Raw genomic sequence first — 25,901 nt, 5'->3', positions numbered from 1 at the left:
TTTTCATATCAGTATGAATCATGCACTCTGTCAGCCTGCTACTTTTGCCCTGTACTGAGAACTGTTTCATTATCCCTAAGAAACTGATTTGAATTGCAAAGCACTCATGTCGTATAAAATCCTATGTGATGAGATTTTTTTATGTTACTCTACCTTTTCTAGTAGAGCTATTATAATAGATTGTTGAGGTTAAAGGAAAATAAGCTATTAAGGTAAATATGTGGTCATTTCAAATGAGGCATTGGACAAGCATATATTTAGTATATATCTAATGCTTGGGACCGAATTTAAGTACTGTGTGAACCTAAGTAGCCTCACAATAAGAAAGCAATGATGGCGTATTAAGGTTTTGGTAAAGAGCTATGTATTTGTAGCAAATACAAGGCAGCAAGAGACACCAAAATAAATGAATTGGGGCAGTAGGCCTAAAGAACAACTTGAATTATTATTCACACGATGAGGTTGAAGTAGGTCAGTTTTCACACCTGGAGCCCGAAGGCAGGTGGAGTAGACAGATGGCAGGAGGCCGTATGGGCTCCCGGCTTCATCTTAAATTTGAGTAGCTCTCCATTGGTCTGTTTTTACCTTAAAATTTTCACTTCTTTAAGGAAAACTTTAACATGAGATATAAAGAAATTTGACAAACACTGGACAAAAAGAAATCTTGGATCCAAGTCTAACAGTCTATTTATGCTGTTACTAATAGGATACTAAATACTGCACAGAGAACTTAAAAATCTTATAAAATTGTTACTCAAAAAGTTATCTAGTCTCTGATTGTGGATGGAATGTAAAAACCCACTGACAAAATTTCAGTTATAAAAATGTTTTCTAAAAAATTTTTTAAAAGTGTTTTCATTATTTATATATGATGAAATGTACTGATAGGTACACTTCAAGCTTGACAGTGGGATTCCATGTTAGCAGATAGTATTTTTTTTATTTTATTCACATTTAACTAAAATATGTTTGCAAAGGCAGCATGATGCAGCTGAAATTTGAACTGGCAAATGTTTAGAGCATGATATTTCTTTTGTCTGATCATTTGTTAAAGTAAGGCATGTTCCTTGCCTGAACTAGGATCACAGATGTTTGAGAATCCAGACATTCAGTTCTGTGGTTTAAATATATTTTTCTGATTAGAAACATATAATCAAGATGAATAATATTAAGTAAGCCAATTAGTTTTCTTAACAAAGAGAAATTATTAGAGCTCTTAATGAATTGTAATTAATTATTTTTAAATTTTTGTGGACATTAGCCAGACTTGACAAACATACATTTTTCTTTTGATGTTATGTACATAGTTGATAATGCCAATTGTATTGTAGCTGTTGGTATAGTTGGTTTGGTAAATAGCTTTTATTTCTGCATAATATTTGTGAATGGTTTGTTCTCTACATTTTGGTAGTAGCTTGCTGACAACTGTTTTTTTTTTTTAATTATAGTTGACACACAACATTATATTAGTTTCCAGTGTACAACATAGTGATTCCACAATTCTATACATTACTCAGTGTATATCCCATACAAAATTATTACAATATTATTGACTATATTCCCTATGATGTACTTTTCATCCCTGTGACTTATTTGTTTTGTGACTAGAAGTTTGCACCTCTTAATCCCCTTCACCTGTTTTGTCTGTCCTCTCGGCCCCCTCCCTCTGGCAACCATCATTTTGTTCTCTGTATTTATGAGTCTGTTTCTGATTTTGTTTGTTTTTTCATTTGTTTTGTTTTTTTAGATACCACGTAAAAATGAAATCACACCATATTTGTCTTTGTCTGACTTATTTCACTTAGATAATACTCTCTAGGTCCATTCATTTTGTTGCAGATGGCAAGATTTCATTCTTTTTTTATTGCAGGGTAATGTACTATTATATATAGAATTATATACAGAATCACATCTTCATCCATCTCTCGATGGACACTTATGTTGCTTCCCTCTCTTGGCTATTGTAAATAATGCCGCAGTGAACAGAGGGTGCGTATATTTTTTAGGATTAGTGTTTTTGTTTTGTTTTGTAAATATCTAGTGGAATTACTAGAGCATGTGATATATCTATTTTTAACTTTTTGAGGATCCCCCATACTGTTTTTCATAATAGCTGCACCAATTTACATTCCCACCAACAGTAAATAAGTGTTCCCTTTTCTCCATATCCTTGCCAACACTTGTTATTTCTTGTCTTTTTGATACTAGCCATTCTAACAGGTGTGAGGTGATATCTCACTGTGGTTCTGATTTGGATTTCCCTGATGATTACTGATGTTGAGCATCTTTCATGTGTCTGTTGGCTATCTATATGTCTTCTTTGGAAAAATGTCTGTTCAGGTCCTCTGCCCATTTTTCAATGGGATTATTTGTGGTTTTTTTGGTGTTGAGTTGAATGAGTTCTTTATATATTTTGGACATTAACCTCTTATTGGATATATGATTTGCAAATATGTTCTATTCAGTATACTGCCTTTTCATTTTGTTGATGTTCCCTTTGCTGTGCAAAAGCTTTTTAGTTTGATGTAGTCCCAATAGTTTATTTTTGCTTTTATTTTCCTTCATGAGGAGACATATCAGAAAAATGTTGCTAAGACGAATGTCCAAGAGATTACTGTCTTAGGAGTTTTATAGTTTTAGGTTTTACATTTAGGTCTTTAATCCATTTTGAGTTTATTTTTGTGTATAGTGTAAGAAAGTGGGCCAGTTTCATTGTTTTGCATGTAGTTGCCCAGTTTTCCTAGCACCATTCATTGAAGAAACTGTCTTTTCCCTATTGTACATCCTTGCCTCCTTTATTGTAGATTAATTAACCATATTAGCATAGTTGTGTTTCTGGGCTCTCTGTTCTGCTGATCTGTGTGTCTATTTTTGTGCCTGTACCACACTGTTTTAACTACTATAGCTTTGTAGTTTAGTTTGAAATCTAGGATTGTGATACCTCTAGCTTTTTTGTTCTTTCATGAGATTGCTTTGGCTATTATGGGTCTTTTGTGGTTCTATACAAATTTTAAGATTGTTTGTTTTAGTTCTGTAAAAAACGTTGGTGTTTTGATAGGGATTTTTTTGAATCTGTAGAGTTCTCTGAGGAGTATGTACATTTAACAGTGTTTAGACTTCCAATCCATGAGTATGGTATAGCTTTCCATTCATTTGCCTCATCTTCGGTTTTTTTCATCAATGTCTTCAGTTTTCAGAGCACTATTGTATTTTGGCAACTCTTATTCTGCCTCTTTACCTCTCTGGATGGCTGATACTTAGTCAGAAGATAGTTTTCCATTTCTAACAGTTGCTTATGAGGCTTTTGGTAAGCAGTAGCTAGAAACTATCAATATCTAGAATCTTGTCAGTGATCTCATCCTGCAATTTGATAATAAATATGACTTATCAGATGAGTTTAATTAGTGCTTAAGTCACACCTACTAGATCTAAGTCCAATAGTCATATAACAGGTAGACACAAATTGGATTTTAAGCATCTGTAGTGGCTCCGAACTATGACTTTTAGTACAAGGAATATTAACCAAAAACACTGACTTTTAAGTTTGGATTTATGTGCGTAAACCTAATAACAGATTTTTAAAGTATTGCTATAATTTCTGATTTTTTTCAGCTTACAATGACAAGATTGTTGCATTTCTGCGCCAACCCAACATCTTTGAAATTCTACAGGAGCGTCAACCTGATCTTACCAGGAATCATTCACTCAGGTAACTGCAGTAATGGTATTTGGTTCAAGTTCCATAAGCCCCAACTATTAAGTCGTCAGGAACACTGATAATCATCTTGGAAATTTACTCTTTCTTTCTGGCAGTCTGAACAAAGACATCTTGTGCACAAAGACTTTGTCATCAACAACCAGGTCATTGTAGTCCTGACTTTTCTCTATTAAGTATGAAGACTGAATAAGATTGACTACTAAAGAACCTAGAACCACCCTCTTTAAAGAAGGAATATGAAAAAGAAATAAAAATTCATAGCCAAGAATACATCCTTGATGTGCAGATTATAATGAAAATAATAAGACACTAACCTTTTTGAGTGTAGCTCGAGTAAACAAAAGTAAAAGAGTTCACTGAATTGAGACTTATAAAATCCTAGGCTCAGTATTCACATTTTTTTATAATATAAACACAGTGGAACCCAAGGAGGGAATCTGATCCTCTTCACCATCCAGTATTCCTATGCATGAACCCACTCTTCTAAACAGTTCTTCAATGCGTCACACTTAAGTCCAGTTTTACTTTCCTGAATACATGCTGTTCCTGTTCCCTGGCAAATTTTTCTTTTGTGCATTTGGCAAGGAAGGTCTTTCCTTTAAAACTCACTGCAAGCTATCCCTCCTTTAAGCCTCTCAGCTGCACTGTGAGCTCTTGCTCTCAAGATCTAGGCTAGTATTTCTCAACCTCAGTGTTGTAGGTATCAGTGGAGATGGAAAAAGATGTAAGTTTTTGCTGAAAATTTGACATAACTCAAAGCTCATTTGGTTCATATGCCACCTTTACTGGTAGAAATGTTTGTCCAGTGGTGCCATCTTGGCTCACAGCAGTGATTCTCCAATACTACTCAGTTGTACCAAAATTTTCATCAGGATCACCTGGGAAGCTTTGTAAAGTGTGAAATGCCAGGTCTTCTCTCCCCCAACCCTTCTCCCTTCTCTGAATTTATACCCCCTATCCTCCTATACCCTGTCCAGTTATTTAATTCAGGAGGTCTAGGGGAGAACTCAAGCATTTAATATCTTACAACCTCTCCATCTAATTCCAATGACACATCCAGGTGTAATAACTTATGTTCTAGACACTAATTGATAATTAATTATGTAGTGTATCACACTGTCCTTTATATGACTTTTGTGCTGTAATTTGACTTTTCAAGTCCTTATGCTTTATTTTCCAACTAGATTATAAGTTCCTTACAAATATGGATCTTATTCAACTCATTATGTCTCCTCCTTACTGCTTAAATATCAAGAATAGTACTTTGCATACAGTGAATGTATATACATACATATATGCACAGATATAGAGATGTTTTTGTTGATTTGAAAATAAATTACCAATTCTTCTTATTATGTTCTTATTCTCTCATATCTTTTATCTTATTGAGGTACAATTGATATACAATATTATATTAGTTTCAGGCATTTAACATAACGATTCAATATTTGTATATATTGTGAAATGATCATCCCAATAAGTCTAGTGAAGATCCATCACTACACATTGTTACAGGATTTTTTTTTTTATGACGAAAACTTTTAAGATCTCATAGCAACTTCCACATATGCAATACAGTATTAACTACAGCTGCCACGCTGTACATTACATTCCCATGACTTATTTATTTTATAGCTGGAAGTTTATATGTTATGAACCCCTCTCCCCATTTTGCCCACTCCCCATCTCCTGTCAGTCTCTCATAGCTTTAAAAATTGTCATTACCTTCTAAAGTTTCTAAAGGCTAAGGCTACATGTAAATGTAATTTCAAGTATGACTACAAACATTGCCTACACAAAAATCCCAGTTTTACAATAGTTAATATCTAACCCAAGTCTCAGTGCTTTTCTCAACCTGACAAGCATGCTGTTCTCAATCACAAGAAAATTATAAAAATTAGATGAGCTATCTCATTTTGTATATTTGTATATTATGGAATCAGTTCAGTAATCCATGGTCCACTGGAGAGTCTTGTGTAAGAAGTTTTAGTTAATAATATTGCAGAAATAAACTCCCCAGTTGTCCACTGAGAGATCTTAGAGATTCCAGACCACAAAACAAAACAAAACAAAAAATAAATATCTCCTCTTTTGCTAACCACAAAATAAGAAGTCTATTTTTTTTTCTTTCCCACCAGCCCTAGCCCCAAACACACACACACACACACACACACACACACACACACACATGCATGTGCTCACATGAGCTTTTAGTCTCTATTCCTGTCAAGGTACCCCACCCCCCACAAAAAAAACCAAGAAAGAGGAAACTCAAGAAGGTTTCTACTTTTGCTCTACACCCCACATTATTATTTATAGCAATTTCACGTATCTTTAAATTTCCACCATCAGAGATATTGGATGATTTATTCTGCCTGAACAAGGCATCCAACAGTATCATTATTCTTCAGGGATTTGACAGGACCTTAATAGATCCTAGCAGAAGGGAAAACTGCTGGCCCCAGTTGGTAGCTTTCAGTTTTGTTTTTGTTTTTCCTTCTGCTTTTCAGAGTCTTAAAAGTCTCTAACCTCCTAAAGATTGGTAAGGATTTTTATTTTTTAGTGACACCCTGGGTCTTCAGCTGAGCACATTCTTGTAATGTAGATCTCACATGGTAGTCTATCGGTAAGAAATTATTTTAGAAGTTTTGAAATAAGTTTCCATCTTATTCCAACTTACTTATAACCTTCCACTTATCCTTTCTAAAATTATTTACAGAATTTGACCGTAAAAAGCATATGCTATCATGACAAGTAGAAGGAAGCAAAGACATAAATCAGTGAGATAATGCGTTCCTCTTACACAGAGTGTGTGTCAGTGCGCTTTTATTTTCTGAAAAGTTTTTGGTAGTTGAGCATTTTGCTTATCACAACAACATAATGGGGAAGTTTGTGTATCTAAGAGAACATTCTGTTTCGTATGGTTAAAAACTGCATCGTAAGAGGCATTCCCACAAAGGCAGGGGTGGGGAACCAGCTGCGGTTCTTTAATCTCATATTTCAGTGATATGCTTGATAAAAGATTTATGCATGGAATAGAGCCATCGAGTAATTGTGTGTCAAAGGTAACTGTGGACCTTCTATTCATATCCTGGGCAAGGATCCTCAACACCAGTGTAGCTCTGTGTGCATTCTTTCTCATCCGTGGCACAGTCACTTAAAAGAAATACCCCTTCTTTATTCTCGCCATAATATAATGAGGAAAAGTGTTAGCCCTTAGGAGATTCAAATGGGTACATCTATTGACGTTGTATTTTTCCTGTTTAGCTTGTGACTCCTCCTAAACCAAAGGACAGCCAGCAGTTTATTTAGTTTCTGTCCATATATAGCTTCCTCTTCCTTGAGACTCCACTTATGTACCTTTTCCTGTAGAATGGCTATGGTTTTCTTTGCAATGGATATGGCTTTAGCTTCCAACTACTGTATTTAAATCACCGCTCCCTCTAATTTCATCTGTCATGTAAATGTGATGCTACAAAGTTGTCCTCTCCTTTTTTTTAATCTCAGAAGAGATTTATTTCCTCGGCTAGAAAAATCATCATCCAAAAGTCAGTACTACCTCCTTCAAGTGAGTACTGTCCCCCCATGGATAACCATCTCCTACTATTGGCTCTCACTGGAAGACAGTAATCATACTAAGAAGCTTTTTGTGTGTGTGGCATTAAAATAAAAGCCAAAATAAAATGTTTTATTATTTTATTCAAAGACAAATATATTCATTAAAAAAGAGCCTTTTAACAATATTTTATTGGTGAATGTAATGAATACAAATTAAATAAAATTTTTGGTATTGGTATTTGTACAACACTATATTATTTGCAAGGATCTACATGTCATAAAACTGAATTAAGAGTTGAGAGTAATACCTCTTGTGTGATAATTAGGTCTAGCCAGCAAACCTGCTCCCTACTACTCCAGCTTTCCCCAGGCATCAGTGATAATTATTTTGGGGCCCAGGTTGATTCCATTTCTCTTTGTCCGTGAGAATCCACAATGGACCTGTATTTCCAGATCGAATGGGAAGTAGAAAGAAAAGTTGATCTTTCTATTGCGTGGCCCTGGCCTTTAAGTCAGACCATGCTCTGCTCTGGGACTGTAATAAAGAGTATGAACGATCAACTGAGTAATAAATGCTAATTTTCCTTTCTTGGCCTTACACCATTAGAGATGTCACGGGATTTCTCTAAAATTGCCCTCGGGGAGTTTTTTTAAACATGTATTTTTGAAGGTGTTACTGAACTGTATCTACAGGAACCTTGTGTGCAGAGTCTGCAATCCAGAGAGTTTTGTGGTTTCAAGACATTGCTGCTTCTGATTGTTTCTGATCACGCGCCCTTCTTTAACTTCACCAAAAATGTTGGTTAGTTTCAATGAGAGTATTTTCTGTGGGAATTCCGGCCTTGAGACTATGTTCATTGTCCTCAGATGCTCTTCTGCCAGAGTTGATCTTCTGGGGTAATTCTGTGCACTTGAGGAAGTGGTTACAAAGGTCTAAATATTATGGGCATCTGAGATACAGCGGTGCTAGTGACTTCTTCCTGAGGTTGTCACGATATAGGTTAGCACCCTCTTACCACAGTTGTGAGCTTTCTTATTAAAAGATCGCCTCTTTACCTGTCTTTGCACTTCCCTCAGTGGGGTCTATTTTAGCAAGTAATCTGATGTCAGCTTTCTGATTCTCTTTTTCTCCGCTGAAACAACAACAACAAAAATGGTAGCTTGTTCCGGACACTGAGTGGAGTCAGGGAAATTTGTTAGGAGCCAACTCTTATTTTGGCATTAACTAATATTGTGCCTGTGTATATTTTATTGAGCATTCCTAATGTGCACAGCACAAAGCTAGGTACTTGGGGAACATAAAAATAAAGGAGGAAAGGCTTTTGCCCTCAAGAAATTCATGTTTCCAAAAGAATTTATGTTGTAACTGAGTGGCCCAGTGAGAAAGTACAATGGAGGAAGTACTGGAATGTATTCTAAAGGGCACAGAGAGAGAAACATACCCATGCAGAGGGGGTCAAATGATAAAATGTTATTTGAATGTCATCTTAATCCTCATTATAAACCACTAAATTTGAATAGAATTTCTTCATTAGGTAAATGCAGTAAAGATAGGAATTAGAGGACTGCCACTGATTCCTTCTAACTCTATAAATATAGAAAGTAAACTTGAACCAATATAGTAATGTAACTTTCAAATGTCCCTTTAATCAGAGTCATATGTATCTTTAATGATATTTCTCAAGCTTGTTATGTTTATTTCAGACACTGAGTGGACTCATGGAAAATTGTTAGGAGCCGAAACTTATTTTCCACTCTAAAAGGAAAAGAAATATTGCAGATCTACAATGTTGACTTTAATTACTTTTATTTTAATGAAACATAAGTGTGCACAAATATAAAATATGCATAAACTTTGTGGAACTTTAAAGCCAAAAGAACTTTAAAGCCAAAAGACATGTACGTTAAGTGAAAACTTTAAAAAATAACATTTAATTGAATGATATTAATGTGAGATTTTTGTTTTTCAGAAACCAAATCACCGGTATTGAGACCATTGTCAGTAGAAAGATACATTTGTACTTTTTGTTTCACTTGTGTTTGGCATGTATCTAATTTTGATTTTGTATCTAATGGTTCATCAGGTCCATTTGTGGCAATATTGTGGTCAACATTTTTCTTAACCAATAGCTTATTTTTATCTGCGATTTACCTACTAATTTTATTTTTATCTACTAATTCATTGTTTTGATGAGCCAATTCATGTAATACCCCCAACCGCAATACTAAAGAAAAAATATATTATTAAATGTACCCTGTGATGATTCTACTGCTCCTTTTCTACTTGTAAACAATCATAAAGCTTTTGTTTTTAGAATAAACCATAACATCTTTTGTGCTTTAGTTAGCATAAATGCGTAGTTTACTTTTTAAATCCATTTATTTTGTTTTCCCTTTAGCCTGTGGCAATTTATATATACATAACCTTGCCTCACTTCATCATTGTCATTATGCAAATCAATACTGCAAAAGAAAAGTTTTGTCTTTTTAACTGGTAAGAGAATTGTGTGTAAGTGGTAGACAAGGACTGCTGTTATCATACTTAACATCAAGGCCCTGCCAACCTCAGAGCCTGCTCACCAACACTTTGAAAGTTTCTCTCTGATCATTTGGCACCAATGTTTTATAAATACAAACATGGGAACTGAAGGCAAATGGCAGTGTTCAGTCATAAATGTTATTCAGATTATCCAACACATGCCTACCTCAGTATTAGCAGTTTTGATCATCAATGTGAAAACACAGAATTTTTAAATTCCCCCAGAACTTGAGATTATGTCTATAGATTTCCAGTAGACAGGAACACAGGTTTGACAAATACTGGTCTATGGACTATTAGGCAAATACCTAATAACCAAGAAGTAGTTCCTGTTTGGTTTTGCTTTTCTTAGAAAAGATTTGCGACATTTCTGAGGATATCTGGGGACGTTCTCTTCCTCAGCCTTGATCTGCTCTCTTGACAGTCAGTAAACCAATGCCCTCTGTTTTTATGTGAAAGGACTTTGTGGAATAGGAGTGGGTGTAAGGCCTAAACAGAATTCAGTTAAGCAAATGGAACAGCTTAAATATTTTCATGTAATACTAGAATTGACCTTCTCTTTTCCACTGCACTATGAACTCTTTGGGAAGGGAGCTAGGTCTTCTACCCTGTTGCATTCCAGTGTGTGATACTGTGCCCAGCACATAGTAGACACTAAGAAAATGTTTGCTGAAAGAATGAATGAATGTTGGTATAAGAAGGTACTTAGTCGTATGGTATGCATCAGGTGACATGCTCCAGTGTCTTGTTCCTGAAAGCGTATGACCCTTAGCTCATCAGTGCAATAAATTAGCTGGCCTGTAGAAAACTAGCCTCCACTTGCCTGTGGTATGTTCTGGCCTAAAGAATCAGACCAATTCCTTTCACTGCCTAATATAGTTAATATCTGGAAAGTGATGAAAAGTTCCCCAGTTGGCATATTTCCTCTGGTGTCTTTCCCTTTCCTCAGCCTGTCATTCTTGTGACTCAGAAAGCTATCATCTTTTCCCTATTCCCAGGAAGCCCACAGGCCACAGTCCAGAGTATGATATCTTTTTTATCACTCACCTCACTCTGTCTCGCTCCAGTTAGAGAAGTAGAGGAGAATGTGCATCCTGCTTGTCTTGTTTGTTCTGTTTGCCTGACTCATTTTGATGATAGGGTATGGAGATAAACTGTATTTGTTGGAGATAGCTTTTGATTCTTCAAGATCAAAGCATGTTATTACTGACCCTTATAAGAGTATTTCTTTGGTTAAGTTATTGTTCATTTTTTCTCCAAGATAACTTTTCTCTAACTTAGCTTTTTTCAACCAACTTTCATATATTCTACCAAAAAATCATTCACCAGATAATGGGCCCTGGTTTCCGTCATGTGCTTCAGACATGTGATTGTAACACTTGAGGGAAAATGTTCCACTTGGTTCGAGCCTTCAAACTGAAACAATTAAGCAGAAAGGCTGGCTTTTCCTTTCTGAACAATTTCTTTACATACGTGTCTAACATTCATTTCTTAGGTATGTGTATGTGTAACTCCTGGTAATGAAGGTCGGAAAAGAAAATTTGGCAATACCAAAGATTAGATGCTTCATATGCTAACATATTGTTTAAAGTCAATCTAGCCAGAAGCAGCCAAACTCTTTATTTATTTATTTATTTATTTTTATTATGTTATGTTAATCACCATACATTACATCATTAGTTTTTTATAGTTTTTTTTTTTTTAAGATTTTATTTATTTGAGGGAGAGAATGAGAGAGAGAGAGCACAAGAGAGGGGAGGGCAGAGGGAGAAGCAGACTCCCTGCTGAGCAGGGAGCCCGTTGCGGGACTCAATCCTGTGACTCCAAGATCATGACCTGAGCCGAAGGCAGTCGCTTAACCAACTGAGCCACCCAGATGCCCTACATCATTAGTTTTTGATGTAGTGTTCCATGATTCATTGTTTGCGTGTAACACCCAGTGCTCCATTCAGTACGTGCCCTCTTTAATACCCATCACCAGGCTAACCCATCCCCCCACCCCCCTCCCCTCTAGAACTCTTTATCCCTCCTAGCAAACTGTGTGGCTGAGAGCAAATCAGTTGGCTTTTCTGTACATTATGGAGTTTTTCATCTCAACAGTTAAACCTTGCCTTCCACCTCATTGTCTTCAAGCTTGTAAATAATTAAGAAGAGATTTGGAATTTGGAAATATAAAATGCAGTAGAACTTTGTGAAAATATCAAACAAAAACAAGATGATCTAGAAAGAGGAACTAAATCTAAATAAATACTTATATCAAAGATTAATATTTTAATTCATAGTGTACAAAAATCAGACTATACTATAATTAGCACTTTGAGTAAAATTGCATAGTTGTGTTTATTCTTATGTACCTATCAAATGAAATGCTTTCAGTACCATAGTTTATATTCTTATTTTTTTCCTTATCTTATAAAAATGAATATGGTGTGCTTTGAAATAAAATCATGTAAATGAGGGGAAGCAACAGGGAAATTTTTATTAAAATTGTTTTCATGTAATGAATTGAAAATAGTAGCATGATGATGACTCATCAAACAAAAAGAAAAACCTGGTGTTCTTACATATATCTATAGTAAAATAATGGTAGAAATTGCTCACATTGTTGTGTTTGAAATGTGTACATATAAGTATATATACATTTGCACAGGTATACACATAATCTATTCTACCAACTGTAGTAACTAAAAGTGTTTCAGTTATTTCAAAGAGCCATATGCCTTTATATTGAATATGTATTGAATAGATACTATCTGCCTCCAAGTAGGAATATGCTCATCACACATAATTTAGAGGTATGCCCCCAGGAAAATAGATGACTATCCTTATACACTCACTTTTTGGAATAACAGGGAATCAGCCTGAATGACCTAAATAGTTGCTTAGATTCAAGCCCACAACAGGCTTTACCTCAAAGCAGAGACCAAGTTGTTTTTCAGTGTTTTTAAAAATGGTGCCTAAGGCACTGAGTTATGTTTCAAAAGTCTACCACATATATTCTGAGCTGTTTCTTTGCTTGAATAGGGAGAAGATCCAATTTATCCGAACTGAAGGGACCCCAGGATTGGTGCGTCTTTCAAGTGATGCAGACCTTGTTATGTTGCTGAGGTATGGAACACCAGTTTTTGAAGTAGAAGGTCCTCTGTCATCAGATATTATGGAGCGTTTTAGAAAATACTATGCCAGTATTAGTAACCTATGTCTCCATTATTCTTAAAGACTTGTGGAATACTCATGTGGAAGATGTAGGATGCTGGTTTAGTGATAATTCATTTCAGATTGCATTTCTTATTCTGAGATCTGTTTGATTTTTTTTTTTTTATCCTGGTGATAAATGAGGTGGTATTGGAGAAGGGAAAGGTTAGTAGAGGCCGATGGATAGAATGTTCTACTCACAAAATGGGACACAAGGGTATACAGGGCTTACTTACCCCTTTGGAGTAAAAGAGAGGTCATATTTATATTTTCTTTCAAATTCTTTCCTCCAGGTGTGATTTGTCTTTTTTTTTTTTTTTTTTTTTTGGTGATTTGACATGATTTTTTAAAATGATTTTGAGAGTTTAGGTTTGGGAAATTTAGATCAGAAAGTTGAAATTTGATCACTGGTACTCATTGCCAACTTGACAGCCCTTCATCAAACTGACCAGTTGTATTTTCTTTCCTGATGGTTAGGTCAGCTTTGGTTTTAAATCTTAGAGTAATTTAGAAAGGAAACTGGCAAGTTTTCAAAAGATTTTTCATTTTTAATATCATCCTTCAAATGTAGGGGCCAGAATAAAATAATGCTTTGCTCTACCCAGTAGCTGGGACACCCACCCTGTAACCGCCAAAGAATTAAAGGCAAAGTCGTGCTGAACCAGACCACGCCATGTTTTATTTATCCCAGAGTGCTAACTATCTCATTCATGATATTCATGATGAACTTGACCCTAACCATTTCTAACTGCCTACATGATAGTTGCCATACTTGTAAAACTGAAGTCAAAAAATTATCTTCCTTTACTGGATAATTGGAGCATAATTCAAAGGAATATAATCAGTTCCCACAGAGACCTTGCTTCACCTGATTCTGAACAAGACCTGTTGGGAGGCAGGGGTCACTTCTCAGTCTAAGGGGTAACCTATGACTATGTTGAACTGAACAAGTCCTGAAAACATATTATATAGTGTGCTACATGGTCAGGAAGACTATTGGTCAATTAATATGTAATATGATGTTTGTACCATAGTTTGGTTGGTAATAAAATAGTTTTGTTTATAAAATTCTGGCTAGGATAGGACTCTTTTGCTTCATTCTAGAAATCTAAGGTTTTTCATTTAAACTGAAGAATTCTGCCTTTGAATTAATAAAAACAAAATGATTACAAAATAGAAATCATGATTATCAATCACCTATTCTTAGTTAAATAATCTTTAGATGGTATAGTCCTAAATATTTTAAGTTACAGTATAGCTTAGAATATTTGTACTTTGGTAAACACTGCAGTTTGCATGAGTTTCTATGTGTTATGTGGTTGAATTTGAAAATATTTGAGAACTGATATATATATATCAGTTTTAAGTATGTATATATGTGTGTATATATACACACACACACATACATATATATATATACATATAAAGAACAAGGCTACATTTTCCCCCATTTGGGGAAAAAGCGTGTTCTCTGAAGTTAATGGGCCTTTGGAGAAGTGTGAGAAATTCATTTATTATATAATAGTTCTATAATTATTACATGCAAATGATGTTATTAAGTTCTAGACTTATTTTATTTAGATGATCAAATGTATTAAATTTAATAATTGTACATGGTGACACAATGTATTACATGTGGATGCTTAATAATGTTTAATAGTTATTGAAACATTTTCAGATGTCCTCAGTTCTTTATTTTTTATTTTACTTTGGAGTTTGAGTCATTTGAATCAGTGACTATAAACTCAAGCAATGAACTAGTTGCATACATAGTGAAAGACTTTGTATCTATTTTTATACTTTGCCTATTTCTTTTCTTTTCTTTTTTTTTTTTTTTTAGATTTTATTTACTTATGAGAGAGAGAGAGAGGGAGAGCACGGGGCGGGGGCAGGAAAAGCAGAGGGAGAAGGACAAGCAGACTCTGCTGAGCGCTGAGCCTGATGTGGGGCTCGATCTTAGGAACCTGAGATCATGACCTGAGCCAAAACCAGGAGTCAGATGCTTAAATGACTGAGCCACCCCAGGTGCCCCTATTTTTTAAAAAGGAAAATCACTCCTTGTACAAATGGACTTGATTATCAGCAAGCTGAAATATCAAGATGCCACAGCTCTAGAAAATTATTCAATTCAAAATAAGCCAATGTAAGATTATTCTCCAAAATAGCTATTATAAAACTCAAGAATTTTTAAAATGACTTTGTTACATTTGTTATTGATTATTCTATTTCATATATTCTTTCACTAACTGAACTCCTGTAAAAAAAATGTACATCTGTCAGAGCTCATATATGAAATGATTGATATATTTGGCTAATGTTAGAATTTTAAAATTTATATAACGAAAGATACCACATATAAAAGCATAAAGGTAACAAACTGGAAGAATATATTCATAACACATAAAACAAAGATATTATGAATATACAGAGAATGCCTTTACATCAATTCAGAAGAAAAGATCCCAAAAGAAAAAATGGATAAAGGGTATAAAAAGGCATTTCATAGAAATTGAAGTAAGAATAGCCAGTAAACTTATGGACAGATGCTAGCAATCATAAAATGCAATTTACAATAATGAGACAGTATTTCATAGTATTAGATTTGAAAAAATCAAAAAGTCTGATAATATCAAATGAGAAATAAGGACTCTCATACTGTCTGGACTTAGTGGGATTGCAATTTCTACAACCTTCTCAGAGTACAATTTGACAATATCTTGTATAGTTGAAAAGGCATATGTGTTATGAGTGAGCACTTCTGCTTTTAGATATATACCATATTTATACTAAAACTCTTTTGCCTGTGCACAAGGCAATATATATAGGATCTTCATTGCACATTATTGATAAAAGCACAAAGTTGGGAAATAAATAAATATTTGTCAAAAGAGATAGCTTTGAAAGTACTGACATTTTGGGCTGGATACATGTTTGTTGCAGGGAGCTCTTCTGTGCGTTGTAAGATGTATCAGCATCATGGCTTCTACCTACTAGATACCAAAAGCATACCCTCCCAATTATGACAACCAAAAATGTCCTCAGGCATTCTCCAAAGTCCCCAAATGGTGTGGGAAGGGGCAAAATTGCCTCAGTTGAGAACCAGTGCTTAGGAGTCCTTTTCTTAATCTCTGCAAGAATGAACTGTTGCCACTTTTTTCTGAATGTTTTCTAACAGGTTTCTGGATTTGGCCAAGTTTGAAGAAAACCTACTTCTACCTCTTAATTAAAAAACACAAGTCCTCTTACTTTTATTGCTGTTTCAAATCTTTGTCAAATATTTGTCAAGTGTCTTGTCAAGTGTCAAGAGCTTAGTGCAATCAATAGTACTTTTATCATTATATTTAATGAAAAGTCTGAGATTCTAAGATCTCACATCCCTGGTTATTAGCTTTTAGGAGAGTCCTAGAAAGAGAAATTTCAATATGGAGAAGAACAAAGACACTGGATTGAATATGAATAATCTGAGATAAAAATCCTCACATTTAAAAAATTATAAAGCCAGAGTAAACAAGGGAGCTAACTATGAGCAGTTGTAATTATTTAGGAGGTGTTTTGTTTTATTTTGCTTTTAATTCTCCAGTTAAATCCTAAACCCTTTGCATATTGAGAAAACTGTCATATATTTCTTAGAATGAAGATAAAGAACATACTTTGTGTCTCTATTATGGGTTCTCAGTAAGCATTGTGTGTTGTGTTTGAATCTTATTCTCAATGCTAAAAAACCCAGGTACTATGTTCAAGAAAACATGTAAATTCAGACTCACATATTAAAGTGGCAAAATAGTAATCGTGTTGCCCAAAGTTGGTAGGAAAACAGGCACAGAACCACGGGTTCCATAAAAGCTGTTTGTCCCAAGAATTAGCTACAGGAGAGAGGGGACGAGTGCTCCCTTTGGGATATGAACTGGACCCAGAGTGAGAAACTGATGGTCTTACTCATTTGGAAGCAAGGCTTTTCCCCACCACTTTGGCTAAAGTATGCATTTTGTTTCTTGTCTTTCCCCAGTTTATTTGAAGAAGAGATAATGTCTTATGTGCCTCCACATGCCTTACTTCACCCCAGCTACTGTCAGTCCCCCCGTGGCTCCCCCGTGTCCTCTCCCCAGAACTCGCCAGGTAAGTCCACCTGCTGTGTACAGTGAATCCTCTGAGAAGCGTACCCTAAAACCAGACATTCTGTTCTTCATAAAGGATGGTAAGGGAATACTTTGGGTTTGTCTTTAGTGTGAGCATGGGTACATATTCTGTGGCATTTTGTGTCTCTTAAAATTGGCTTGTTCCCATGGCAATTCATTTTGACAGGAAGATAATGACATTCCAGAATAAGAGGATAAATGTTAGCAGTATGATACACTCAAATACAGATTTACTTTTCATTATGTTATGTACTGCCTAATATATCTTGGAAAATATTAGGACACAAAATACTATGTTAGCTTTTGGATTGAAAAAGTTCTGGTTAGGAGACTGATTCAAATAAAAATAAATGTCTACTTTCAAGAAATAATACAGAATTAAAATTAGTTTAATGGACTTAGATAGGTTTTTCCTGCAGTAATGACTAACTGCATTAGATAGGAAGACTAGAGACACTTGGGCAGATAGAACATGTTGATAGATAAAACAAACTAAAATATTTAAGTTCAAATTCTTTTTGAAAGAAGTATGGTATGAATGAAGGAGTGAATGGATGGATGGATGAATGAATGATAGAAAATGAATTTTTTTTAAAGGAAAGTAGTTATAATATTGACAGAACATCAGCTCTATTTATTTTTATTATAGGCAATGTATTGTTTACACTTTAATAGCTATCAGAATTTAAAACTATTTTAATAGAAATCCAAGCTCCATATGTGTCACTAAAAGCTGCTCTATGGTCTTTGATATATGACCTGTTTTCACAAATCCTATGATAATGAAGCTAAAGCCTAACTGAATACCACAAACAGGAAAAGGTCTATTAATTTGTTCTTTTAACACAGATTTATTGAGCATCCAACTATGATCCAAGCACTGAATTAGACTCCAGTGCTACAAAGATGAATAATGCAGTCTCTGCCTTTGAAGGATTCATGGTGGGGCAATGAGTCAACAAATGACTCTATTAAGCCTTGTGGTTAGTTCTATAAAGAGAGGTATGGGAACACTGATATGGGAACAGTTCTTCCTTCAAGACTGGCAGTGGGTGTTTGGGGAAAGATAAAGATAACAGATATGGAGGGAGCCTTGAAGGATGATGAAGATGGGCCAAAGGAAGAAGGGTGTTCTAGGTGAATGAGTAGCATAACCTAGGCCTCAGAAGCATGAAAGAAGTTTAGGGCCAATTAACAGCTACAAGTAAGAGCAAGTTCTCAAAACTCAGGTTGGAAAGATAGGCTAGGACTGGTTGGCCATTGAAGCCTTACTCTGTAGTCCATATGGAGCCACTGAAAATTTACAAACAGAAGAATACCCTGTTTTACAAAGAACAGTTTGGTGGCAATATGGAGGATGGATTAGAAGACGAGATAATGGAGTCAGAGAAACCACTTGGGACGCTGTTGCATTAACACAGGTGACCTGCTAAAAGGCTGGACTAGAGGTGTTGGAGAAACGGGAATTAGTTCAAAGGATACGTAGGACATAGAGACACAGAACTTTGAGTCCAGGTAAGGAAGATTCTGCGGTCAAGGCAGATTCTGAGGTCCCCAACACCTAGACTACTAGGCAGATGGCAACACCATTTACCAGGGAAGGAAAAAGACTAGACTGGAAAGGAGGGGTTAGATGAGTTTAGTTTTGGACATGGTTTGTTGAGGAATCTCTGAGCCATCCAATTAGAGATACAAAAAACAACTGGAAAAGACAATCATGGAGCTCAGAAGAGGCTGGTGGCTCGGCATATATATATGCTGGTGGCAGCTGAAACCCGGGGTAGATTGGAGGAACCAAGGAGGACAAGCCCATGGAAAGAAGAGAAAACAGAGGATGGTAACATGAGGAATTCCAGTATTTAAGGGATGGGCTGAGATGGAGGAGGAAATGAAACAAAGAGAGCCAGTGGATTTTGGAAGAGAATTAAGAAAGTCTTTTCAGGGAAGCCAGGTTTCAAGGAGTAGAGAGTGGGCCAAATCTCCAAAGCATTCAAGAAGCATGACTCCTGAGAAGAGGCCATTGGATTTGAAAATCATGAAGTTATAAATGGCCTTTTTCAGAGAAGTTTCTATGAGATAAGAGGTTATAAACTGGAATATGACCAGTTGCAGAATGATATAGGATGTAAAGTAGAAGCCAGGAGTGTAGAATATTCTTTTTATGAAGTATGGGGATGAAAAGAAAGGAAACTAGGGCAGTATTTAGAAGTAGAAGATGAGTTAAGGAAGAGGTTTAGGATGGGAAAATTGAGCATGTGTGTGTGTACAGAGGTCAGAAGATGTGGGTGGAAGGAAACTAGTTTGTTGAAGCAGCAGTCCTACCACAGACCCATGGGAAAGCAGGACACTGGAGACAAAAGTGAAGGTCAACTTTGGAACAAAGTAGGGACACATATTTTGTTGATCCAGGATGAGAAGAAATAAGTATATGACACTTCAGGTAAGTTTCAAGATGTAGGGGGAAAATTGGTGGAATTCAGAGCTGGCCTCAGTCTTTACCAACTATGTGTGATTTTGGGCAGTTTACTTCCTTCCCTGAACTTGAATGTGGTTTTCTGTAAAATGGGAATAATAGCAATCACCTCCCATGGATACTTGGAGGAGAACACCTTGCCTGGTGCCTGCAACACAACAAGCCTCCAATAAATGTTAATTTATCCCTTTTTTCTTTCTTTCTGGAAATCTGATCCTGAGAAGTATAGTTTGTCAATGTTTAAACCATTAATAACCAAAAAATATGAATTCATTTCTCCCTCATTTGCAGAGCTTTCTGCCTAGGTATTTAATCATTCTGACTGGTCTTTATCTTAGATCCTATGATGAAGTTCAAATGGGTTATCCCTTTACCTGATGCTTTGTGGTTAAAGAAATGAAGCTGTGTGGATTATTGCTCATTTCAATCAAGGCTCTCCTTCCTGGGGCTTTTCTGCAGCCCATCCTCCCCCAAAAAAGGGTAGATCAACAGATTCTGCCCCTTTCTGAGCCCTACAAAGGCATGTGCTCTTGGAGACTGGCTAAACATTCTCTGAGACTATATGAACATTCTAAATGGTGACTAATCATTTAACATCACAAATGTACATGAGTAATCCATGGTGGTAGTAAAATGCATTCTGGAAGCACATTTAGAGTCCCAACATTTTCCAAAGAGATGTAGAACCCAAATATATCTAAATTGCTAGCAGTGTTTGTGGTGACTTTAATTTACAGGGAGAAACATCGCCATATTTTTGGCCTATTCAGTTTTAGGGGGCTCTATTTGATCTTGAAATTGGGATGAACTGCCTGATATCGATATAAGTTACTGTAACTAATTCCACATGATCTTACAAGGCCAAGACTAGCTAGCCTCATTTACCCTGTGGAGTAATCTTCTGATTCTTTGAGTAAAAAGCATCTCCTTCTACCACTTTCCTGAAGCTTTTTTGTAGAAAACATTTCGGATGTTTTAAAGTGGTCTGTTCCTCCTTCTTGTGACCAGAATTTCATCCCTTTTAGTGGTATGAGCATAATATTGTGAAAATTATGACAATAACAAATTTGAATGATCTTTCAGAATTCCTTGGGATCTGGTAAACTTTCCATTCTTTTCCTTATTTGAGCACATTTACATGTCTTTTCAAGTGCAGAGGAGAGAGGGGCTTTGGAAACTTTGACTTGCTTTTTGCAGCTGTTAGAGTGCTCACCTAAAATTGGTCAAAATTTTGGAATGTGAAGGTATTTTTCTAGGACCATTATAATGCCAATCCTGACCTTAGCTATGCCAGAAGGGAAAACTCTTTCCAAACACCATATAGTTCTTATGCCAAATATGGGACCCAGAAGTTTATTTAAGGACCTTTTGTAACTCCACATTTCTAGGAATTTAAATGCAGTAACACCTAATTTATCTAATATTATTGGAGATGTGCTCACATATGTGAATTTTCCATGTAACCAAAGCGATGACTAAGTGTCAGAGAATTTAACCCACCATTTACTGAAACTCTTTCACAAATACATTATATTTCTCCCTGCTTCCCTATGCACAGTGCATTTAAGATATTTCATGGTTTGGGGGGAATCATCGTACAGAGCTGTTATTACTTGACTAAAACTGGACTATCTGGAAGCTAGGTGGGCACCAGGTCACACTCAACAGAATTAAACAGACCAGAGAGCACTGAAGAGCCATGTGGTTCTTTGCTGAAGGTTGTCTTGAGGGCATGGGATATGAGAGGGAATTATTTCTCCCACCACACAGTGAGACCCCTTAGGGCCCTCTTTTCCTCCCTCTCTCCCTTGAAAGTCAGCATCTTGGCTGCTGCTTTTCTCATCTCCTGCTCTTTTGTCTTTCTCTCTCTCCTTTCCTCCCTTCTTCCTATCCTTCCCCCATCTTGCCCACAGTCCCTGAAGTAGCTTTATGCAGTTGACCCTTGAACATTGTGGGGGCTAAGGGTGCTGACCCCCCTGTGAGGTAAAAAACCTGCAGATAACTTTTGACTCCCCCAAAACTTAACCACTAATAGCCTACTGTTCCCAGGAAACTGACCCATAACATAAACAGTCAATTAGCACATTTTTGTATGTTACATGTATTATATACTGCATTCTTACAATAAAGTAAGCTAGAGAAAAGAAAATGTTAAGAAAATCATAAGAGAAAATACTACAGTTCTGTACTATATTTATTATAAAAAAGTCCACATATAAGTGGACCCATGCAGTTCAGACCATGTTGTTCAAGGGTCAACTGTACTTGTTTTTAGAAAAAGTGTTCCTTCTCTTCTCTTTGCTCAGCCCCACAAAGATGAACTACGAACCAAACAGTGCAAATGAAGGATGGTCCCTGGGTGGGTGGAGACGGGGAAGTTGTGATTCCAGAGACTGAAAGAAAGCCAAATGTGTCTCTGTCACAATATACAGGTGTTTTTTTAATTTTATTGTTGTTCGTCTCCCTTGACCCCCACCCCTAATGCTGTCTGAGAATGCCTGTCACTGGCATGGCTTTCAGTTTCCCCTTTTAATATATTTCTTCTGATTTGCAAGGTCTAAAAAATCAGCTTATTAAATTGGTTTTTAAAAATAGTGTGTATATGAGGGGTGCCTAGGTGTCTCATTTGGTTAAGTGTCTGCCTGCGGCTCAGGTCATGATCTCGGGGTCCTGGGATCGAGTCCCCCATCAGGCTCCTTGCTCAGCGAGAAGCCTGTTTCTCCCTCTTCCTCTGCCCCTCCCCTTGTTCATGCTCTCTCTCTCTCTTTCTCTCTGTCAAATAAATAAATAAAAGCTTTAAAAAAATAAAAATACTGTGTAAATGAAAGCATCAGCAAGCTCAAAGCAGTGACCTAGGGCCTTTCACTACTCTTGGAGAATAAAGCAAAAATGCAAGAACTTTGATGCTTGTGCTTTGGGGCAGCCATTTTGGAGGTGTTTTTTTCCCCTTAATTTTCATTATTGAGCTATGTTCCAGAAGATGGAGTCTTTCAGAAATTATTATAATGCTTGATGGTTTGTTCTCATGCACTAGCAGGGAATTGTAAAAAATATAATAATAAATTAAAAAAAAAGTCATAGAGACTTTTTTTAGAAAGTGAACCAGGAAAGAAGTGGGCTTCTGAGCCATCCCAGTACCAAGGCCAGAGCCATGCTGGATTAGGCCAAGCTTTGTCCCATCCAGTGCAGAGTGAGCACCAGTCACCAAAGCCATCTAAGATCCTGGTGGCACACCTGGGATCCAAAACACCCAGACTTCCTCGTGATTTGATGCCAGAATATTTCTCCTATCCCCTGAAGTATTCTGTCAGGTAGAATGCTTTAGTTTGTATATGAATATGCAATTTCATAATGATAAATGGAAATAGTATCCTACTATTATCGTACTTCAGGTCTGCCTAGCAATGATGAAGGAAAAAACCCTAATAATCTGTTACTGAAATTTTTCCTGCAAATAATTAACATAATGCCGACTACTCTTGAAGTCAGCCATTTATTTGATCACCTCCTAAATGTAACATTGACTGTTTTGTATCTGACTTCCTTTTTTTAAGACCATAAAGACCATAAAGTTACTCTCTCTATAGGAGTATTGTATCCTAGAACTTTACTTAAGTTACGGTTCCCATATGATTCTATTAGCTCGATCTTCCAAGATCATTTTTTTATTTCTAAAGTGGAAGTAACATCATTCCTGCCCTGGAATTTCTTGGCAGGGCACCTGACTTGCATTAAGAACTTGACAAGGGCCAAGAGCATAATTTATTGTAATTTTTAAACCATGAAGTAATGTGTAAATAATTTTTTTCATAATAGAACTATTGGCAAAAGAATTTTTGCATTTAACAATTTCTGTCTCCAGAGTTTCTGTAATTGAATCTCTTTATCTAGAGCATAAATGGAGTCAGAACTAATTTTTATTAAGTGTCCATTTTGATAATGAGGGAATGCATTATGGCATTTCCCACATCCTTTTATTTATTTATTTAAAGATTTTATTTATTTATTTGACAGAGAAAGACAGCGAGAGAGGGAACACAAGCAGGGGGAGTGCGAGAAGGAGAAGCAGGCTTCCTGCCGAGCAGGGAGCCCGATGCGGGGCTCGGTCCCAGAACCCTGAGATCATGACCCTAGCCGAAGGCAGACGCTTAATGACTGAGCCACCCAGGTGCCCCTCGCACATCCTTTTAAATGTCTCAAATTATACAGCAATAGTATATGTGCTTTTTTTTTTTTAAGCAATCAACTTTAGAATCATGTTTCTTTTGAGTCCTAAAAGATTTTCATTCAGTCTTTTGTTTTTGTTTTTCCTCTCCCCTATTAATGATCACGCTCTTGAAAGCTGACTCATGATGGCTGCTTTCTGAGCTGTCTAGGTTTACTAGCTTACAGTTTCTCAGACTGCAGCACCAACAACCTTATTCTGCCACCCCTGAGTGGACCTGTGCTACGCCACCCTGTCGCTTAGCCATCCAAGAGTACAGCCTTGTGCTCAGAGAGATCACAGTCCTTCATGTTGCAAATGATGCCTTTCAAATACACAGGAAGCATTGCCTCTGTGTTGGTCTCTAGATGCTCCCCAGATGTTTCATTGGTTACATTTGACCTTCCTGTAGGGGATAATGGTTCTCAACCTTGGCTGCAAATTGGATTCATCTGGAGAGCTGCATAAAACACTTATGCCTGGGTCCCACCCCACAGATTCTGATGTAATATGTCTTGGGTGTGGCCTGAACATTGGGATTTTTTGAAGCTTCTTAAGTGATTACAATGTGCAGTCAGGATTGAAAACCACCACATTAAGAGGCTCTTCTGTATCCTAGAGCTTTTAAGGTCAAGTTTATTTGTTTACTTTGTGACATAGATCTTAGATCCTTGGGTAAAAGATTCATAAACATGCAAACAGACCTCTGGACGTATCATTGGTTGGTAGCCAATTTTATTAAAATCCATTCTTAACACCCCAACACATTTCCCCATGTCTTTAGTATTCACCTTCTGCAGATAATATCAGTAACAGCTAACACTTATTCAAGGGCACCTCACAAAGCACCCTACTACACTAACTCATTTAATGCACAGGTGTGGCCCTCATCTCTCGCCGGAACTCCAGGACTGTGTGTTCAGGTGCCGATGGTGGATACCCACCTGAACAGCTCTTGTCTCCCGCGCAGTCTGCATAAAGCTTCACACGCTCCTGTCCACCAGCATTTCCCACACTGCTTGTAGCGTCAGATAGACCTGGCTCAGATCCCAAAGCTACCATTCACTGGCATCTGACTTCAGTTTCCTTAGTTACGAAGTGGCGATGTTGCTGGTGATAATAATGCCTGCTTCGTGAACGTGTGAGGATTTCCCGAGATCCTCTCTGGAGAGTGCGTGGTTCCGTATGCATAGCAGGTGCTTCACGAAGGACAGTTACGGTTACTGTCTAAAAGCTTGATGTTACAATCAGAGCTGCCTGTGTCTCTTCCTTACTTATTATCTGTAGGCAATTCTTATTTCACATTGTACATGTTAGGGCTGCAAGGACTCCTGGCCAGGTCCCCTCCCTCAAGACGCTTCCCCTCCTACCCACCCTGAATCCACCCAACACACTCTGAAAACCCTTGCTTTAAAAAAACACCGTGTGTTTGTTACTCCCTAGCTCAGGAACCTCCAGAGTCTTCCCACTGCTCACTGCACTATGCCCAAACTCCTCAACTAGGTTTTTGAAAAATTCCTCACATAATTTGGCTCCAACCATCTGATTAAATTTCCCAGTGACTCCCCAGCACTCCCCTGTGCTCTAGGTTAGTCTCCTTGGTGCCTTCCGAACACGCATGCGGTGCTTCTCCCAGCTCTTGCTGCCCTGGCCCAGCACAGAATATAGATTCTCCTCTGTTTACAAGGCCTGGCCCCAATAAAGCCTTCTCCTGATGGCCTTTCCATCTTGATCTCTACTTATCCTCACTTGCCATTACTTTTCTGGAACGCTGATCCCAAATGCAAAGACCGAGGGGGGCAGGCAGTCAGTATCATTGAGTGGTTGTGGCACATGCTTCATTTAATGGATCAGCTGCCCCCCGTGGCCCCAAGGAAAATGCAAGCCAGTTGTTGTAAGAATTCCCAAGGAATTTTCAAAAGAAAATCTGTTTTGGTTGTTTTTTTTTTTTTTTTTTGGATTTTTTTAAATTTTATTTTATTATGTTATGTTAATCACCATACATTACATCATTAGTTTTTGATGTAGTGTTCAATGATTCATTAGTTGTGTTTAACACCCAGTGCTCCATGCAGTAC

The 25,901-nt window shown here is 36.8% G+C and overlaps 1 protein-coding gene across 3 annotated transcripts in view; it reads left to right on the top strand.

The window, feature by feature from the left end:
• Positions 1–25,901, top strand: part of HECW2 (HECT, C2 and WW domain containing E3 ubiquitin protein ligase 2) — a 360,698-nt gene that overhangs the window by 287,794 nt on the left and 47,003 nt on the right. For all 3 annotated transcript variants that reach the window (XM_036097304.2, XM_036097301.2, XM_036097307.2), the window contains 3 exons: positions 3,613–3,709; positions 12,840–12,923; positions 17,017–17,126. In XM_036097304.2, coding sequence (XP_035953197.2) covers positions 3,613–3,709; positions 12,840–12,923; positions 17,017–17,126 — 291 coding nt within the window. The remainder of the gene's footprint in view (positions 1–3,612; positions 3,710–12,839; positions 12,924–17,016; positions 17,127–25,901) is intronic.

This window comes from Halichoerus grypus, chromosome 4 (genome assembly GCF_964656455.1).
Source record: "Halichoerus grypus chromosome 4, mHalGry1.hap1.1, whole genome shotgun sequence".
NCBI lineage: Eukaryota > Metazoa > Chordata > Mammalia > Carnivora > Phocidae > Halichoerus > Halichoerus grypus.
Note: the sequence above shows the minus strand (reverse complement) of the source record. Positions and strands in the feature narration are given on the sequence as shown.